The sequence below is a fragment of the Macaca nemestrina genome, chromosome 14 (genome assembly GCF_043159975.1).
Source record: "Macaca nemestrina isolate mMacNem1 chromosome 14, mMacNem.hap1, whole genome shotgun sequence".
Lineage (NCBI taxonomy): Eukaryota > Metazoa > Chordata > Mammalia > Primates > Cercopithecidae > Macaca > Macaca nemestrina.
The window spans coordinates 63,979,954-64,000,511 of record NC_092138.1 but is presented as its reverse complement, the minus strand read 5'-3'; the positions used below and the strand labels follow the sequence as shown (position 1 = coordinate 64,000,511).

The 20,558-nt window shown below is 45.0% G+C and overlaps 1 protein-coding gene across 1 annotated transcript; it reads left to right on the top strand.

Annotated features, from left to right (window-relative positions):
• On the top strand, window positions 1-1,144 carry LOC105485700 (C-C motif chemokine ligand 21). Its single transcript, XM_011748076.2, has 4 exons — window positions 1-156; window positions 259-379; window positions 475-648; window positions 722-1,144. Exons 1-4 carry the CDS (start codon window positions 90-92, stop codon window positions 753-755), a joined length of 396 nt encoding a protein of 131 aa, XP_011746378.1. The 5' UTR covers window positions 1-89; the 3' UTR covers window positions 756-1,144.
• The last annotated feature ends 19,414 nt before the right edge of the window (window positions 1,145-20,558 follow it).

Sequence of the window (20,558 nt, the reverse complement as noted above, 5' to 3'; positions counted from 1 at the left end):
GGCCAATCCCAGCCCACGCACAGACCCCCAACTTGCAGCTGCCCACCTCACCCTCAGCTCTGGCCTCTTACTCACCCTTTACCACAGACATGGCTCAGTCACTGGCTCTGAGCCTCCTTATCCTGGTTCTGGCCTTTGGCATCCCCGGGACCCAAGGTACCAAGGCAGGGAGGGGCCTTGGATGGGGCTAAGGGGACGAAGAGGCCAGGGTAGGAGCTTGCAAGCAGCCCCTGGCTCCCTGTGAATCCCACCCTGCAGGCAGTGATGGAGGGGCTCAGGACTGCTGCCTCAAGTACAGCCAAAGGAAGATTCCCGCCAAGGTTGTCCGCAGCTACCGGAAGCAGGAACCAAGCTTAGGCTGCTCCATCCCAGCTATCCTGTGAGTGGACACAAAGGGGTCGGTACAGGCTGGTGACGGGGTGGGAGGGCATGGTGGGCAAGACTAAGAAGGCTTACTAGCCCCCCCACCCGCAGGTTCTTGCCCCGAAAGCGCTCTCAGGCAGAGCTATGTGCAGACCCAAAGGAGCTCTGGGTGCAGCAGCTGATGCAGCATCTGGACAAGACACCAGCCCCACGGAAACCAGCCCAGGGTTGCAGGAAGGACAGGGGGGTCCCCAAGAATGGCAAAAAGGGAAAGGGCTGCAAGAGGTGAGGAATCTGAAGGGACGTGGGTAAAGGGGAGCCTCAGTCAGCCCCTCACACCTCTCTTCTGCCCTCACAGGACTGAGCAGTCACAGACCCCTAAAGGGCCATAGCCCAGTGAGCAGCCTGGAGCCCTGGAGACCCCACCAGCCTCACCAGGGCTTGAAGCCTGAACCCAAAAGGCAAGAAGGAGTCTATGCTCAGGGGCCCTGGAGCAGCCACCCCATGCTGGCATTACCACACTCTTTCTCCTGCTTTAACCACCCCATCTGCATTCCCAGCTCTACCCTGCATGGCTGAGCTGCCCACACCAGGCCAGGCGCAGAGAGGCCGAGGAGGGAGAATCTCCCAGGGAGCATGAGAGGAGGCAGCAGGACTGTCCCCTCGAAGGAGAATCACCAGGACCCTGGACCTGATACTGCTCCCCAGTGTACCCCGCCTCTTCCTTGTAAATATGACTTATACCTAACTGAATAAAAAGCTGTTCCGGCCTCCCACCCAAGTACCTGTTCCCATGTGTTTATGTCCACCGGGATGCCAAAGCCCCTACAAGGTGGGGTCACACATGCTATATTCCCATCTACCCCAAGAGTTTCCTTGCCTCTCGGGTGCCCACACCCCTAGGCAGTTAAATGGAGGTTGATGGACAGGGTAGGACCCGGTCTTCTGAGGAATCCTGCCAATGGAGAGATGGTGGACATGGAGCACACATCCCCAACAGCTCTGCAGGCCTCTGAGACCCTGAATCTGTTCAGCACTAACTCCAGGAGTGACCTTCAGATCTTTTCCATGACCTTCAGACCTTTTCCCAGCTATCCCAGAGACTTCCTCTCCTTTCCCTGGGAACTAGTCAATAAGACCCTCCAAGTAGTTCTTTGGAAGGGTCCCTAGGAGCGAAGCTGTGGCTTGGGCCCATCTATAACACAGACAAACACAAGTTATATTTAAACCTACCCTAGCACAGTTCCAGCCCTGAGAGAGCCCACGGAAGGCAAAGACCCAAGGGGACTTGCTTCAGCCCTATTCAGTGAAGCTCGGGCCTCGACCTCTCCTCTTTGTTTAATGGGGCTGTTGTGCTCTCTTTCTGTTTCTATCTGGGCCCCTGGACTTGCTCAGCCTCCTTCCAGATGGAAAAACCTCCTCCCTTTTTCTCCCCTCCTTTCTTTCCTGGCTGAGATCCAGACTACTTTAGTCCCTTAAACCCCTTGAAGTCAAGGAATAAGTCTCCTGGATCAGGTTTTCAGAACCCCAGGATTCAGGTGTGAATCAGTCTCCTCTCCTGGAAGGCCCCAGATGGCTCTCCTTTACCTCTTCCTCCCCAGAGTGAAGACCCTTCTATATCCCCACTCACTTCCAGGCAGGGAGAGAAGAGGCCATCAGATTGGGCCGGGCAATGTGAGAAAGAAGGGAACAGATCCTGGGGAAGGGCGAGAAAGGTAGGAACCTCGAGACTGGGCACAGTGGCTCATGCCTGTAATCCCAGCACTTTGGGAGGCCGAGGCAGGCAGATCACGAGGTCAGGAGTTCGAGACCAGCTTGGCCAACATGGTGAAACCCCGTCTCTACTAAAAGTACAAAAATTAGCTGGGCATTGTGGCAGGCACCTGTAATCTCGGCTACTCGGGAGGCTGAGTCAGGAGAAATACTTGAACCTGGGAGTCAGAGCTTGCAGTGAGCTGAGATATGCCATTGCACTCCAGTCTGGGTGACAAGAGCAAGACTCTGTCTCAGGAAAAAAAAGAAGAAGAAAAAGAAGAAGAAAGGTAGGAACTTCAGAAGCTAGAAGTGGCTGCTCCGTCACTTTTTCCTTTTGTAGGCACCTGAGTATGCCACAGCACTTACCACCTATCCTAACATCTGCAAGTATTGGCTTGTCTGCTCCTCTTGCAGCAGGTGAAGACAGGGCCTCTCCCCTACCTGTCCTAGGGCAGCAGGTGTTAAATTAATCTATAAACTCAGATATGCAAGAAATACTACATTTTGATATGTTCCTTAAATGAACTTAATTCCTACTACAAGCTACTGCATTAGAGTTCTGATGAGAAATTCAACACCAGGCACTCTTGGGGGATCCCATCTGCCAAGGGTTATGCAAAGGTCACGGAAACCTCAAGGCCCACGGGAGGCCTCCTACCTACCTCCCACGCCATCTCATAATTGGACATCATTCTCACCAATAAGTGTTCTGACCCCTGTGGGTCCAGCAGGTATATTTCTTCAAGTCCTAGACTCCACATTTGAGACATAAGAATTCAGATATGACAGCCTCTGGGCTTGGACTTGGCCTCCCCAGATACCCCCTGAAGCCATCTACTCAACAGTCCTGTCACTTGCCCCATCACAGCCAGAAATTAGAGTCCAGTGCCCACTCTGGCTGGATGTACACACTAATCCCTTTGCAGTCCTAAAGAATTATCTCCCTCTCCTCAGCCCCTCCAGGGCATAACCTCTTCCCCAAGTTTACTTTCTTTTTTTTTTTTTTTTTTAAGACATGAGGCTTGCTCTGTGGTCCAGGCTGAAGTGCAAAGGTAGGATCATAGCTCACTGTAACCTCAAACTCCTGGGCTCAAGGGATCCTCCTGCCTCAGGCTCCAAGTTGCTGGGATTACAGGTGTGAGCCTCTATGCCTGGCATTTTCCCCTGGTTTAAGACATTTACAAAAAGCCTTTGACATCAGGCTCACTTTGACATCAGGACATCACTCCCAGCCCTGCCAAAACTCTTGCCTACTCTATAGTGAAAAGAAAAAGGCAGACAAAAACAAAATTCCCTATTTCACTAAATTCTCCTGCCACACCTGCATGCCTGGTATTTGCCTCAAGCCCTGCTCTGAGAGGCATGCAATACATTATTTATTCCATCAGATCATGAGTGGCCACTCTCCTTGTCTGCCTTCATCTTTGACAACATTGTCCTGTTCTTTCTCTTTTCTTTCTTATTCTCTTGATGCATAACTCAAAAAACAACACATAATACACACTCACAGTTAAAAAATACATCCAAAAGTACCAAAAGGTTTATTCTGAACATCATTTCCTACAATTTTAACTCTTAGGCTATTTCTTAGTGCCATATGTCTAAGTACTTTGCCTATACCTCTGTTTCTTGATTTACCTATTTTAAACATTACCAGATGACTTCCTACTATAAAAAGTGAAGATTTAACTCTCTTGCCAACTCTCCTGTCACTGCATCCTCTAAATATAGTCATACCATGATATTTAGATCATGATTATATTATCACATTTAGATCATAATTACAGTTTATATTATTGTGGATTACTATTACATAATATGTGTTATCACATATTACATTATTTTGACTATATAAATGTTCTCTGCAGACCAAAGTAGATCACTTTTCCTTTGTCACTCAGCTTTTTGTTTTTCTTAAAGGTTCTAATGCCCTTCCCTTTTTAAAATACCTCTATCTTGACATTACCTTTCAAATTCTTCATCATATGAGATGGATTCAAAACATCATGTTTAAGATATACATAGAAGAAAATATAGGTGAATGTGTTTATAACTTCGAGGTATAAAATCACTTTTTTTTTAAATGAAATGGAGACCGGGTCTCACTGTGTTGCCCAAGCTGGTCTTGAACTCCTGAGCTCAAGCGATCCATCTGCCTCAGCCTCCCAAAGTGCTGGGATTACAGGCATGAGCCACTCTGCTTGGCCAAAAAGAGTTTCTTAAACAAGACATAAAACCATAAAACATAAATCATTAAAGATCAACACCATTAAATTTTAAAACAAGTGGGAGTTCAGGGTAGGGATGGAAAATTACATGACTTTATTTTCACTTCTCGCTGAGCCCCGACTAAAACTACAGTAAATTTTTTTGGTGCATGTATGCATGTAAAGGCATAAACCAAGGCCAGGCACGGTGGCTTACACCTGTAATCCCAACACTTTGGGAGGCTAAGATGGTCACTTCAGCTCAGGAGTTTGAGACCAACCTGGGCAGCACAGTAAGACCTCATCTGTACAAAAAATCAAAAAAGTAGCTGGTGTGGTGGTGTGCGCCTGTGGTCCCAGCTACTCAGAAGGCTGAGGTAGGAGGACCACTTGAGCCTGGGAGCCATGTAGCCTGGGCTAAAAAGTGAGAGACCCTGTCTCAAAGTAAATAAGTTAATTTAAAACACAAAATAAAATCATAAACCCACAAGGGCCCAAATGGGAGAGGAGATAAAGGTAACTTTCCAAAAGCCTACTGCTGAGACACATAAATATTTCAATAAAAATAGATACAAAGCATAAAATAAAATTATAAATATGAAGGATTTCTAATGACTTATGAATACAGTAAAAATTCATATTTACTGAATATTCATATGCCAATGTCCAACAAGGAAACAATTAATGACTTCTACTAGAAATGTAAAAAGACAAAAAAATCCTAAAGATGAATTATCTCTAAAATCTACAAAATCTTCATTCCTTAAGCATGAAAACTCATTGTAATCCCTGGAATCCTGACTTTTCTTCATCACAGAACCATAGAAGCACTTTATTGCTTTAAAAGTGAGTTATCACTATTTTCTAACAATGAGTCCTCCTCAGTGTCATCCAGAAAATTATTAATACCTTGTATTTTTGCTGTTTTTATTTGCTCCTTTTTTGAGATAGGGTCTTGCTCTGTCACCCAGGCTGAACTGAGTGGCGCAATCTCAGCTCACTGCAGCCTCAACCTCCTGGGCTCAAGCAATCCTACCACCTCAGCCTCCTGAGTAGATAGGACTACAGGCACACACCACCACGCCCAGCTAATTTTGTTCATTTTTTGTAGAGATGAGGTCTCGCTGTGTTGCCCACGTTGGTCTTAAAACTCCTGAGCTCAAGGGATCCTCCCACCTTGGCCTCCCAAAGTGCTGGGATTATAGGCATGAGCCACTGTGCCTGGCCATACCGTGTTTTTAAATAATTTCACCACTATCTCTTCCATGAAATGATAACATACACACACACTAATGAAATAATGGGCTGACTCCTACTTGTCAGTGTTGCCTCAGAATCTCCTCCTGCTTCTCTCAGTTCACTCCTTCCTTGTCAATATTTTAAGGGCTTCTTTGATACAAATATAGAGGATAGGTGGGACTAGTAAAGCATTAGAGCTAGCTGGGCATGGCAGTTCATGCCTATAATCCCAGCACTTTGGAAGGCTAAGGTGGGCAGATGGCTTGAAGTCAGGAGTTTGAGACCAGCCTGGGCAGTGAAGCAAGACCCTGTCTCTACAAAAAAAGAAAAAGAAAAGAAAAAATTAGCCAGGCATGGTGGCACATGCCTATTGTCCTAGCGACTTGGAGGCTGAGGTGGGAGGATCACTTGATTACCCAGGAGTTTGAGGTTGCAGTGAGCTATGATCACACCACTGCAGCCTGGGTGACACAGCAATACCCCATCTTTAAAAAAACAAAAAATTAAAAGTACATCGGGGGACACCCAAGATGGCTGAATAGGAACAGCTCCAGCCTCCAGCTCCCAGCGTGAGCAACACAGAAGATGGGTGATTTTTGCATTTTCAACTGAGGTACCAGGTTCATCTCACTGGGGCGTGTCGGACAGTCAATGCTGGTCCATGGGTGCAGCCTGACCAGCAAGAGCTGAAGCAGGGCGAGGCATCGCCTCACCTGGGAAGCACAAGGGGGAAGGGAATTCCTTTTCCTAGCCAAGGGAAATTGAAACACACAACACCTGGAAAATCGGGCAACTCCCACCCTAATACTGTGCTTTACCAAGGGTCTTAGCAAATGGCACACCAGGAGATTATATCCCACACCTGGCCCGGAGGGTCCCATGCCCACAGAGCCTCCCTCATTGCTAGCACAGCAGTCTGAGATCTAACTGCAAGGCAACAGTGAGTCTGGTGGAGTGGCACCTGCCATTGCTGAGGCTTAAGTAGGTAAACAAAGCCACCGGGAAGCTTGAATTGGGTGGAGCCCACTGCAGCTCAAGGAGGCCTGCTTGCCTCTGTAGACTCCACCTCTAGGGACAGGGCATAGCTAAACAAAAAGCAGCAGAAACCTCTGCAGATATAAAAGTCCCTGTCTGACAGCTTTGAAGAGAGCAGTGGTTCTCCCAGCACGGAGGTTGAGATCTGAGAACGGACAGACTGCCTGCTCAAGTGGGTCCCTGATCCCTGAGTAGCCTAACTGGGAGATATCCCCCACTAGGTGCAGACCGACACCTCACACCTCACACAGCTGGGTACACCCCTGAGATGAAGCTTCCAGAGCAAGAATCAGACAGCAACACTTGCTGTTCAGCAATATTCTATCTTCTGCAGCCTCCGCTGCTGATACCCAGGCAAAGAGGATCTGGAGTGAACCTCAAGCAAACTCCAACAGACCTGCAACTGAGGGTCCTGACTGTTAGAAGGAAAACTAACAAACAGAAAGGAGACCCACACCAAAACCCCCATCAGTACGTCACCATCATCAAAGACCAAAGGCAGATAAAACCACAAAGATGGGGAAAAAGCAGTGCAGAAAAGCTGGAAATTCAAAAAATCAGAGCGCATATCCCCCTCCAAAGGAACACAGCTCACCACCAACAATGGAACAAAGCTGGACGGAGAATGACTTTGACGAGTTGAGAGAAGAAGCCTTCAGTCAATCAAACTTCTCAGAGCTAAAGGAGGAACTACATAACCAGTGCAAAGAAACTAAAAACCTTGAAAAAAGAATGGATGAATGGATAACTAGAATAATCAATGCAGAGAAGACCTTAAAAGAACTGATAGAGATGAAAACCATGACACAAGAACTACGTGACAAATGCACAAGCTTCAGTAACTGACTCGATCAACTGGAAGAAAGAGTATCAGTGATTGAAGATCAAATGAATGAAATGAAGTGAGAAGAGAAGTGTAGAGAAAAAAGAGTAAAAAGAAATGAACAAAACCTCCAAGAAATATGGAATTATGTGAAAAGACCAAATCTATGTCTGATTGGTGTGCCTGAAAGTGATGAGGAAAATGGAACCAAGTTGGAAAACACTCTGCACGATATCATCCAGGAGAACTCCCCCAACCTAGTAAGGCAGGCCAATATTCAAATTTGGGAAATACAGAGAATGCCACAAAGATACTCCTCGAGAAGAGCAACTCCAAGACACATAATTGTCAGATTCACCAAAGTTGAAATGAAGGAAAAAATGCTAAGGGCAGCCAGAGAGAAAGGTCGGGTTACCCACAAAGGGAAGCCCATCAGACTAACAGCAGATCTCTCGGCAGAAACTCTACAAGCCAGAAGAGAGTGGGGGCCAATATTCAACATTCTTAAAGAAAAGAATTTTTAACCCAGAATTTCATATCCAGTCAAACTAAGTTTCATAAGTGAAGGAGAAATAAAATCCTTTACAGACAAGCAAATGCTTCGAGATTTTGTCACCACCAGGCCTGCCCTACAAGAGATCCTGAAGGAAGCACTAAACGTGGAAAGGAACAACTGGTACCAGCCACTGCAAAAACATGCCAAAATGTAAAGTCCATCGATGCTAGGAAGAAACTGCATCAACTAATGAGCAAAATAATCAGGTAATATCATAATGACAGGTTCAAGTTCACACATAATAATATTAACCTTAAATGTAAATGAACTAAATGGTCCAATTAAAAGACACAGACTGGCAAATTGGATAAAGAGTCAAGACCCATCAGTTTGCTGTATTCAGGAGACTCATCTCACATGCAGAGACACACACAGGCTCAAAATAAAGGGATGGAGGAAGATCTACCAAGCAAATGAAAACAAAAAAAGCAGGGGTTGCAATCCTAGTCTCTGATAAAACAGACTTTAAACCATCAAAGATCAAAAGAGACAAAGAAGGCCATTACATAATGGTAAAGGGATCAAATCATCAGGAAGAGCTAACTATCCTAAATATATATGCACCCAATACAGGAGCACCCAGATTCATAAAGCAAGTCTTTAGAGACTTACAAAGAGACTTAGACTCCCATACAATAATAATGGAAGACTTTAACACCCCACTGTCAACATTAGACAGATCAACGAGACAGAAAGTTAACAAGGATATCCAGGAATTGAACTCAACTCTGCACCAAGCAGTCCTAATAGACATCTACAGAACTGTCCACCCCAAATCAACAGAATATACGTTCTTCTCAGCACCACATCACACTTACTCCAAAATTGACCACATAGTTGGAAGTAAAGCACTCCTCAGCAAATGTAAAAAAACAGAAATTATAACAAACTGTCTCTCAGACCACAGTGCAATAAAACTAGAACTTAAGGTTAAGAAACTCACTCAAAACCGCTCAACTACATGGAAACTGAACAACCTGCTCCTGAATGACTACTGGGTACATAACGAAATGAAGGCAGAAATAAAGATGTTCTTTGAAACCAATGAGAACAAAGATACAACATACCAGAATCTGTGGGACACATCTAAAGCAGTGTGTAGAGGGAAATTTATAGTACTAAATGCCCACAAGAGAAAGCAGGAAAGATCTAAAATTGACACCCTAACATCACAATTAAAAGAACTAGAGAAGCAAGGGCAAACACATTCAAAAGCTAGCAGAAGGCAATAAATAAGATCAGAGCAGAACTGAAGGAAATGGAGACACAAAAAACCCTCCAAAAAATCAATGAATCCAGGAGTTGGTTTTATGAAAAGATCAACAAAATTGATAGACCACTAGCAAGACTAATAAAGAAGAAAAGAGAGAAGAATCAAGTAGAGGCAATAAAAAAATGATAAAGGGGATATCACCACCGACCCCACAGAAATACAAACTACCATCAGAGCATACTATAAACACCTCTATGCAAATAAACTAGAAAACCTAGAAGAAATGGATAATTTCCTGGATGCTTACACTCTCCCAAGACTAAACCAGGAAGAAGTTGAATCCCTGAATAGACCAATAGCAGGCTCCGAAATTGAGGCAATAATTAATAGCCTACCAACCAAAAGAAGTCCAGGACCAGACGGATTCACAGCTGAATTCTACCAGAAGTACAAGGAGGAGCTGGTACCATTCCTTCTGAAACTATTCCAATCAATAGAAAAGAAGGGAATCCTCCCTAACTCATTTCATGAGGTCAACATCATCCTAATACCAAAGACTGGCAGAGACATAATAAAAAAAGAGAATTTTAGACCAATATCCCTGATGAACATTGATGCAAAAATCCTCAATAACATACTGGCAAACCGAATCCAGCAGCACATCAAAAAACTTATCCACCATGATCAAGTGGGCTTCATCCCTGGGATGCAAGGCTGGTTCAACATAGGTAAATCAATAAACATAATCCAGCATATAAACAGAACCAAAGACAAAAACCACATGATTGTCTCAATAGATGTAGAAAAGGCCTTTGACAAAATTCAACAGCCCTTCATGCTAAAAATGTTCAATAAATTCGGTATTGATGGAACGTATCTCAAAATAATAGGAGCTATTTATGACAAACTCACAGCCGATATCATACTGAATGGGCAAAAACTGGAAGCATTCCCTTTGAAAACTGGCACAAGACAGGGATGCCCTCTCTCACCACTCCTATTCAAGATAGTATTGGAAGTTCTGGCTAGGGCAATCAGGCAAGAGAAAGAAATAAAGGGTATTCAGTTAGGAAAAGAAGAAGTCAAATTGTCCCTGTTTGCAGATAACATGATTGTATATTTAGAAAACCCCATCATCTCAGCCCAAAATCTCCTTAAGCTGATAAGCAATTTCAGCAAAGTCTCAGGATACAAAATCAATGTGCAAAAATCACAAGCATTCTTACACACCAGTAACAGACAAACAGAGAGACAAATCATGAATGAACTCCTATTCACAATAGCTTCAAAGAGAATAAAATACCTAGGAATCCAACTTACAAGGGATGTAAAGGACCTCTTCAAGGAGAACTACAAACCACTGCTCAGTGAAATAAAAGAGGACACAAACAAATGGAAGAACATACCATGCTCATGGATAGGAAGAATCAATATTGTGAAAATGGCCATACTGCCCAAGGTAATTTATAGATTCAATGCCATCCCCATTAAGCTACCAATGTCTTTCTTCACAGAATTGGAAAAAACTGCTTTAAAGTTCATATGGAACTGAAAAAGAGCCCGCATTGCCAAGACAATCCTAAGCCAAAAGAACAAAGCTGGAGGCATCATGCTACCTGACTTCAAACTATACTATAAGGCTACAGTAACCAAAACAGCATGGTACTGGTACCAAAACAGAGATATAGACCAATGGAACAGCCCTCAGAAATAATACCACACATCTACAGCCATCTGATCTTTGACAAACCTGACAAAAACAAGAAAATGGGGAAAGGATTCCCTATGTAATAAATGGTGCTGGGAAAATTGGCTAGCCATAAGTAGAAAGTTAAAACTGGATCCTTTCCTTACTCCTTATATGAAAATTAATTCAAGATGGATTACAGACTTAAATGTTAGACCTAAAACCATAAAAAACCCTAGAAGAAAACCTAGGTAATACCATTCAGGACATAGGCATGGGCAAGGACTTCATGTCTAAAACACCAAAAGCAATGGCAACAAAAGCCAAAATTGACAAATGGGATCTAATTAAACTAAAGAGCTTCTGCACAGCAAAAGAAACTACAATCAGAGTGAACAGGCAACCTACAGAATGGGAGAAAAATTTTGCAATCTACTCATTTGACAAAGGGCTAATACCCAGAACCTACAAAGAACCCAAACAACTTTACAAGAAGAAAACAAACAACTTTACAAGAAGAAAACAAACAACCCCATCAAAAAGTGGGCAAAGGATATGAACAGACACTTCTCAAAAGAAGACATTCATACAGCCAACAGACACATGAAAAAATGCTCATCATCACTCGCCATCAGAGAAATGCAAATCGAAACCACAATGAGATACCATCTCACACCAGTTAGAATGGCAATCATTAAAAAATCAGGAAACAACAGGTGCTGGAGAGGATGTGGAGAAATAGGAACACTTTTACACTGTTGGTGGGACTGTAAATTAGTTCAACCATTGGGGAAAACAGTGTGGCGATTCCTCAAGGATCTAGAACTAGAAATACCACTTGACCCAGCCATTCCATTACTAGGTATATGCTCAAAGGATTATAAATCATGCTGCTATAAAGACACATGCACACGTATGTTTATTGCAGCACTATTCACAATAGCAAAGACTTGGAATCAACCCAAATGTCCATCAGTGACAGACTGGATTAAGAAAATGTGGCACATATACACCATGGAATACCATGCAGCCATAAAAAAGGATGAATTCGTGTCCTTTGTAGGGACATGGATGCAGCTGGAAACCATCATTCTCAGCAAACTATCACAAGAACAGAAAACCAAACACTGCATGTTCTCACTCATAGGTGGGAACTGAACAATGAGATCACTTGGACACAAAAAGGGGAACATCACACACCAGGGCCTATTGTGAGGAGCGGGGAGGGGGGAGGGATAGCATTAGGAGATATACCTAATGTAAATGATGATTTAATGGGTGCAGCACACCAACATGGCACATGTATACATATGTAACAAACCTGCATGTTGTGCACACGTACCCTAGAGCTTAAAGTATAATAATAAAAATAAATTTTAAAAAAATAGAGCTAATACATCTTTAGGCCAGGAGCCACGGCTCATGCCTGTAATCCCAGCACTTTGAGAGGTTGAGGTGGGAGGATCTGTTGAATCCAGGAGTTTGAGGCTGCAGTGAAAAACAAACAAGCCTCAGTTAGTCCTATAAACCTGAAACCAATTCCAAAGTAAGCAGCTAGCCAGGAGTGGTGGCACACACCTGTAATCTCAGCACTTTGGGAGGCAGAGGGAGGAGAATGGCTTGAGCCGAAGAGTTTGAGACCAGACTGAACAACATGGCAAGACCCCGTCTCTACATTTTATTACAAGAAACTTTTTTTTAAGTGAAAGCAAGTTTATTAAGAAAGTAGAGGAATAAAAGAATGGCTACTCCATAGGCAAAGTAGCCTACAAAAAACTTTTTTAGAGTAAGCAACTAGGTTTCTTAAGAACCCCTCTCTTCATGATACTTGGGTCACACTTTGGCTGGCCACAGTTCCTACTCATTAATCATATCCTTTTAGAGGGCTGTGATCACCAACAACTGCCGGGTTCTTTCTTTTGATACCTTTCCTTTAAAAATTAAAAATTACGGGCTGGGGGCAGTGGCTCATGCCTGTAATCCCAGCACTTAGGGAGGCCGAGGCGGGTAGATCACCTGAGGTCAGGTGTTCAAGACCCGCCTGGCCAACATGGTGAAACCCCCTCTCTACTAAAAATACAGAAATTAACCAGGCATGGCGGTGGGTGTCTGTAATCCCAGCTATTCAGGAGACTAAGGCAGGAGAATTGCTTGAACTCAGGAGGTTGCAGTGAGCTGAGGTCACACCATTGTGCTCCAGCCTGGGCAACAGAGCAAGACTCTGTCTCAAAAAAAAAAAAAATTTAAAATTATGGGCTACCAGAACGACACACTAGGTATCCTCTACCATGCCATATGACCTAGTGAGAGTCAGAAGGGCAGGGTCTGTCACTTGTTGTCTATGAAAGGTCACATTAATTTGTTTCCCAGCTGTAATCACTTACCTGTGAAATATGTCTTAAGCTTCAGCTCGTATCCTTCATGAAGTTCTTTTTCTTTCTCACATCCAGGCATTACTTCTCCTTGTATTTGGGGACAAAATAATGCTGTTTTGTTAAAGTCATCAACGTTTCTATGCTTTGCCATTAGTCTTGGGCTGGATTACCATTTTTATGGATGCTGAAAATGCCAGCTCTCTTTTTTCCTAACGCCTATATTTGTAATTCTTTTTTTGAGACAGGGTCTTGCTCTGTTACCCAGGCTGGAGTGCAGTGGTGCAATAGTAGCTCACTGCAGCCTCCAACTCTTGGCCTCAAGGGGTCCTCCAGCCTCATCCTCCCAAAGTGCTGGGATTACAGGCATGAGCCACTGCGCCAGGGCTATATTTGTAATTCTTCTAGTAGTGCCTACTTTAAGGGGAATTGTATGACCTTGTGACCTTGGTGACCTATGTCTATTCCTATGTCAAGAAACTGAAAGCTCCATTTTCTTCAAGACAACCATTTCTCAATTGGCAGCAAACTAAAACACCCCAGAGAAACTCTGTTACCATACTCTTTGAGACTTTTGCTTTAGAATCATGGGTTGTGATAATAATAAATTTCAATCCAATATTAAGAGAATAACTGAACACCACTTGTTAAGGCCTAAGCAGCCAGCGCCAGCTTCTGCTCGGAATATCCCCTGCGCTGTGTGAGCCTTCGCCTGCTGGGAGACGCTCACTGCCCTGCTCGACCACCAGGAGGCAGCAGCCCTCTGTCTGTTAAAGGAAAACAGGCGAGGGGGTTGAATTTTCTGTTCTCATTTCCTTCATCTTTCTAGGACCAATTTGTTTTCAACTATTTTTACGATTTGTTCTTACATGTGTCTCATTCTAGGCCAAAGGTTGCGCGTTTCCCTGTGTCCACTTATGAGCAAGACAAGTTCCTTTCCCGCCCATGTCAGGCTGTAACCCTTCATCCTCCAGCCCCAGCTTCGCGCCTCGCACACGGTTAGCATCTCAACACATTTCCGTGGAATAAGGAAACCTTTCTTAGCGTTGGCCCCGTAATGAGTGGTGTAAGATATCTATCGGGTGCGAGGGAAGTGCCAGAGGTGATGTGAACCTTCCTTCAGCCTTTAAGCCAAACTAATTATTTCAAGACTTCAACATTGGGCACCTCGGGCTCTGGGTAAATGGGGAATATTTGGGGCGTGGGAGAGAAAGATAAATGCTTCATATTCGCCGACAAACACGGGCCTTCCCACGGCTACCGGGCTGGGACGGCCCCGTAGAAGACCCCCGGGGCTCAGGGGCCTGGGTGGCGGGGATTTGGCGGGACGGGGGGGTGTCCTGGCCCGTGATAACTGTAGGCCCAGGTCACAGGCGGCGCGGGCACCACCCACAACCCGAGCCTTCCCTCCATACGCCCGGCCCGATCGTGGGGACCCCAGAGAGGGCGGGGCCAGGGAGCCGGGAGGGCGCCAGAGGCTGTTCCAGGCCCAGGGACTTCGGACGCCCGCGCACCGCAGCCTCTCTGAGGAGCTCGCGGGGTCACAGTAGCATGCGTCCACCTCCTGCCGCAACAGCGCCCGGCTCCAGAGCCTCCCTTCCCAGGCTCGGGGCGCCCCCTGCAGGCCCAGCTGGGGAGATGCATGGGCATGCTCACCGCCGCGGACACACGTCCGCACACATGCCCCAGTCGCGCACAGCCCCACAGACACAGCTCGGGATACACACATTCATGCATGCGACATACACTAACCATCTACTCAGGGTCCTCTCCCTACAATCATTCACCCACCCCGACCCCCCTCCCCAACGGACTTGGTTGACTCTCCTGCCCCAATGGCTAGTACGCTCGCATTCAGGATCTCCTACCTCTGGGGCAGGGATTTGGCCAGACCTGGGAGCACAAAAGTTGGGCAGGCTCCTTGGAAGAGGATGAGGCTAGGCTGGGCTGAGTGAGTTGATCTGCCCTGAGCTGGAACAAGATTGCCAGGGCTCAGGCTGAACCAAGGACCCTGTAAAGACGACTTGGCTGGGAAGAGGGTGAACAAGGCAAAGCACGTAGCGTTGATGCCTCTGTATCTGTGGTCAGAAACTGTTTCGAACACCTCCCTGACCTCCAGTCCCCCACCCCCATTGGATTATCTAAACCAACAGCTGTGGGTAGGTGCCTTAAACCCTTCACCCACGGGGCCTGTGTCCTTTCCCTTTTTGCCATGATAGTGGGTACCTTCGTAACACCCTGCCACCTCCTTCCCTGATTCCTCTTTCTCTTCCTGATCTGTTCATGTTGGTGAGGTCCAGGACTTAGAACTTGGACCTCTTCTATCTACACTCACTCTCTTGGTGACCTCATTGTCTTATACCCTTAAATACCATCCATTTACTCCCAAATGTGTGTCTTCGGCTAGCATCTCTTCCCTGAACTCCAGGCTCATCCGAGCTACCTACTTAACATTTCCATTAATATGCCCAACATGCAGTTTCAACTTAAGTCTATACCAGGGTCCTGATCTCCCCACAAACCCACTCCTCTTCAATCATCCTCATCTTGTTAACTAAAATTCTATCCGAGTTTCTCAAGTCAGAAACCTTGCAGTATTCTCTCCTTTTCTTTCTCTCATATCTTATGCTGAACCCCTCCGCAAAGGCTGTTGGCTCTACTTTGTTTCCAGAATCTGAGCACTTCTCACCAACTCCACACACCATCATCTCCTCCCTGGATTGTTGCAACAGCCTCCACACTGGTCTCCGTGCTTCCATTCTTGCACCAGTTTGGTCTACTCTCCATTCAACAGCTAGAGAGAGTTTATGTCAGACCATGTCACACTTGTTCAATACCTTCCAATAGCTCCCCATCTCACTCAGCAGAATATAACAATGGCCTACAAAACCCTGTGCTATCTGGCCCCTGTTATTATCTGACTGTATATCTCCTACCACCCTCCCCTTTTAGCCTCCTTGCTATTCCTCAAATACACTCTTGCCTCTTTGCCCTTGCTCTTTCCTCTACCTAGAACATCTTCACCTAGACCTCTGCAAGGATTTCTCCCTCACCTTCTTCAGGTCAGCTCTCTGCTCAAATGTTATTGGTAAAGGTTTTCCTGACTGCCTTATTTAAAACAACACGCTCCCTCAATACTCCCTATCCCTCTTGCCTTCTTTATTTTTCTGCATAGCACTTATTGCCATCTGAGATAGTATAGATTTTTCTAGTTTGCTTATTGTCTGTCTCTTTCATTAGTATAACAACTCTGCAAGAGCAGGAACATGTATCTGTTGTACTTACTGCTGTATCTCAGTGCCAAGAATGGTGTCTGGCACATAGGAGGCCCTCAATAAATATTTATTGAATGAATGTGTAACAAATGCCTTGTTTATTGTTATTTAATTATTTCACCCCTTCCTGCTGATTCTCAGGGTCTTTCCCAACAGGCGCTCCAGGCAGATGGTATTGACATTGAATTGAAACCTCTCTGCCAGCTTTGCACTATATGATTGTGTCATTTAGGATCTTGGCAGGAAACAAATGCCATGCTCAAAAAAGGTTAATGGAAAAGAATTTAGTGAAGGGACCACTTACAGAGGTGAGAGTAGGGTTGTTGTAGGCAGTCACTGCACGTGAATTAGTATAGCCCCAAACCTCAGACCATCTCTTCTTCTAGGCAAAGTGTACACTAAATGTACTGCCCCAAATTCTGCACACTGAGAGGACTTCCCTTAACCACTGTATTTCAGGACCATCCCTGCATGGGGCTGTAATCAGCTGTCTCTTCCAGCTAATGCCAGCATACCTTACAGACCCTCTGTTAACTGTTTGTAGAGAACATCTCCATGAAGCTGTAAGTGTGATGAGAGGAAGAAGCAGAAAACAACACAAGTAGGAGTCTGAGCCATCTGGCCATGCTTTTATTCATACCTTCTGAAACTTCTACGGTCTGGTCTTATATATGCAATTCATTTCATAATGAATGCTGCTGTGCACATCCAACTATGTGATTTGCTTAGATAGCACCCTTAGGTCACATTGTCACTGGATGAACTATAATCTGAGTTTGAGACCAGGGCCCCAAGGCCTATCAAAAGCTGCTTTTCAAATAGAAAAGAACTGTTAGCAGAAGAAGCATGGCCTTACTCCACTACACTAAGGTTCTTTGCTTTAACTCTCCTACTAGCGCTTCTACAGCACACCTTTATCTGCCACAGACAACATGAAATTCACTGGATTTGTGGGTCATTCAGCCAGAGCAGCAGTGCAACCTTCCCTGGAGCCTGGACCTCATTCAAAACTATCAGCTTCAGCTGGGCATGGTGGCTCACGCCTGTAATCTCAGCACTTTGGGAGACCGAGGCAGGTGGATCACCTGAGGTCAGAAGTTCAAGACCAGCCTAACCAACATGGAGAAACCCCATCTCTACTAAAAAAACAAAATGAGCCAGGTGTGGTGGTGCATGCCCGTAGTCCTAGCTACTCGGGAGGCTGAGGCAGGAGAATCACTTGAACCCAGGAGCCAAGATTGCATGATTGCACTCCAGCCTGGACAAACAAGAGTGAAACTCCATCTCAAAAAAAAAAAAAAAAAAAAAAAAACCCTGTCATCTTTATGAGCCTTTATGCAATATCCAGTCAACATTTTGCCGTAGTACATATAAATACAGTATATATTGCCTCTAAAACCCAAAGTGCTCTTTAACGTCATGCCCTAGATGACTTTTTCAGCTCGTCCCCATCTCCATAGCGTAGAAATTTCACCATATTTGAAAAACACTGACTAGGAGGAAGATTTATAGAATCCGCCTGTGAAAGAGATCCAGGATCTCCCAGCCCCCCACCCAATCAAGAGGATTCAGTTCTGGGAAACCGGCCTAAGTTTAGGAACTGGGTAAGACTGTAAATCCTTAATATAACTTGAAAATCAAGTTTCTGCTTACCAGGTCTGGAATTTTTCCACTTGTATGGGTCAAGTAGAACATTAGTAAACTGTCCATTTCATTACTAGGAACACCATGATTAATTAGCTACCACCATATATTCCTATGGGGCAAAGCACATGATTACCACTCATCTCTACAGATTTCATAGTAATTTCACTCACCTTATCACTCATGGTTAGGTGGTAACACCTGTCCTCTACCACGCAAGAATTCCATCATTCACCTTGAAATAAGGCTACCCAGTCCCAAGAGAGCATCTCACAACCTCATTTCTAGCCTATTAAAGAAGTCACACAGTGCTTTTCAAAGAGTTGACGTTCCCCTCAGTAATGTGTTCTTGCTGCCTTGAAGAAGAAAGTATCTTTCTGGGCCCTTTGGAGGTGTACAAAACAGGTAACTTCAACATTCATTTCTAACCTTTGAACCTCTTCCTCTACTTTACTATTCAAAGTATAGTCCAAGGACCACAGCATCAGCATCATTTAAAAGTTTGTGAAACATGAAGGCCAGGTGTGGTGGCTCAGGCCTGTAATCCCAGCACTTTGGGAGGCCAAGCTGGGTGGATCATCTGACGTCAGGAGTTCGAGACCAGCCTGGACAACATGATGAAACCCCATCTCTACTAAAAATACAAAAGTTAGCCGGGTGTGATGGCGTGCGCCTGTAATCCCAGCTACTTGGGAGGCTGAGGCAAGAGAATAGCTTGAACCCAGGAGGTGGAGGTTGCAGTGAGCCGAGATGGTGCCATTGCACTCCAGCCTGGGCGACAGAGCAAGACTCCGTCTCAAAAATAAAAACAAAACAAAATTGTAAATGTGAAACATGAAACATCCTGGGCTTCACTCCAGACCTACTGAATAGAATCTACAATTTAATAAGATTCTCCCAGGTGAATCATGCACACATTAAAGTTTGAGGAGCTGTGTTCTACAGCAGGCCAGCGAGGTTCTAGCACCTCAACCTCACTGATCACAGGCCACTGTCAAATCCAGGCTTCCAGGAATCAACCCAACAGAATATTAACACAACTCCCAGGTGCTCAGCTAATATTAACACAATGATACCCAAATCGTGCATGAGGACACCTATATCAATAAATTTGTCCTCACTGGTTCCTGGGATTCTCCCAGGACAAGTTGACAAGTTCCTGCAAATTTCCCAGCACCTACACTCTTGCTCTTGGAGCACATCCTGTACTTTCCTGTCTAAACAATGTTAGGATTGAACTCGAAATATGGGCCTGGAGACTCTGAGGTCTGGTCAGGGTGGGTCCTGAGGAGAAAAGGCATGCCCTTTGACAGAGAGTTATTATCTAATGGAAGGGAAGGTTGGATCCTTCATGGTTTACAGGGGAAGGGGGAATTATTTTCTGCCACCAAGGAAGATTCAGGGGGATTTGAAGGTCCAGAGTTCTCAGCTTTGTTCATCTCTGCTCAAATGTCACCATTCCAAGTTTCAGAGTCCTATGCCTTCCCAACAGTGCCCTTATTCTAGCATAAGGGCATCATCACTCAGACATCAATCCAAGACACTTGGGTCTTGGATCTGATCCTCAGCCATATCTGTCATGTGGCCACATATAATAAACATTCCTTAAGACTTCCATTTGAGTTAGAAGTTCATGGTCTAACCTTTTTTTTTTATATAGAGTCTCGCTCTGTTGCCAGGTTGGAGTGCAATGGCATGATCTCTGCACGCCGCAACTTCTGTCTCCCAGGTTAAAGCAATTCTCCTGCCTCAGCCTCCCGAGTAGCTGGGATTACAGGCGCCCACCAGCATGCCTGGCTAATTTTTCTATTTTTAGTAGAGACAGGGTTTCGCCATGTTGGTCAAGCTGGTCTCAAACTCCTGACCTCAAGTGATCTGCCCCCCTCAGCCTCCCAGAATGTTGGGATTACAGGCGTGAGCCACTGTGCCTGGCCTAACCTTATCTTTTGTATTGGAATTTTACTAGCACAATCAGAAATGGCCAGTGAGGTTCTGGCCTCAATATAGTACTATAGTAACAATATAGTAATCACCATTTACAATCATCATTTGTGGCCATAGTAAGTAAGTGCCTCAGGTACTTTATCTCCTAATGTCTTAACTTCCAACGTTTCATCCATGCCTCACGAGTGATAGTCTAAGTGACTGTGATGCTTCTACATGCTCCAGATTACTTGTGTCCTCTTTTCCCAAGCACAGAGACCATCCATGCCCTCATCAAGGGCAAGCCAATCCTAGAATTGCATTTTGGGAATCTATGTCCTGGTACTACCAATTATATCAGTGAGAACCCTGGCAGGAAACATAGCACACTCCAAGGATACAGGGAAAACCATGTTTCCCTACTCTCTACTCCCTCTCACCACTCAATACTTCTGTGACCTCTGGT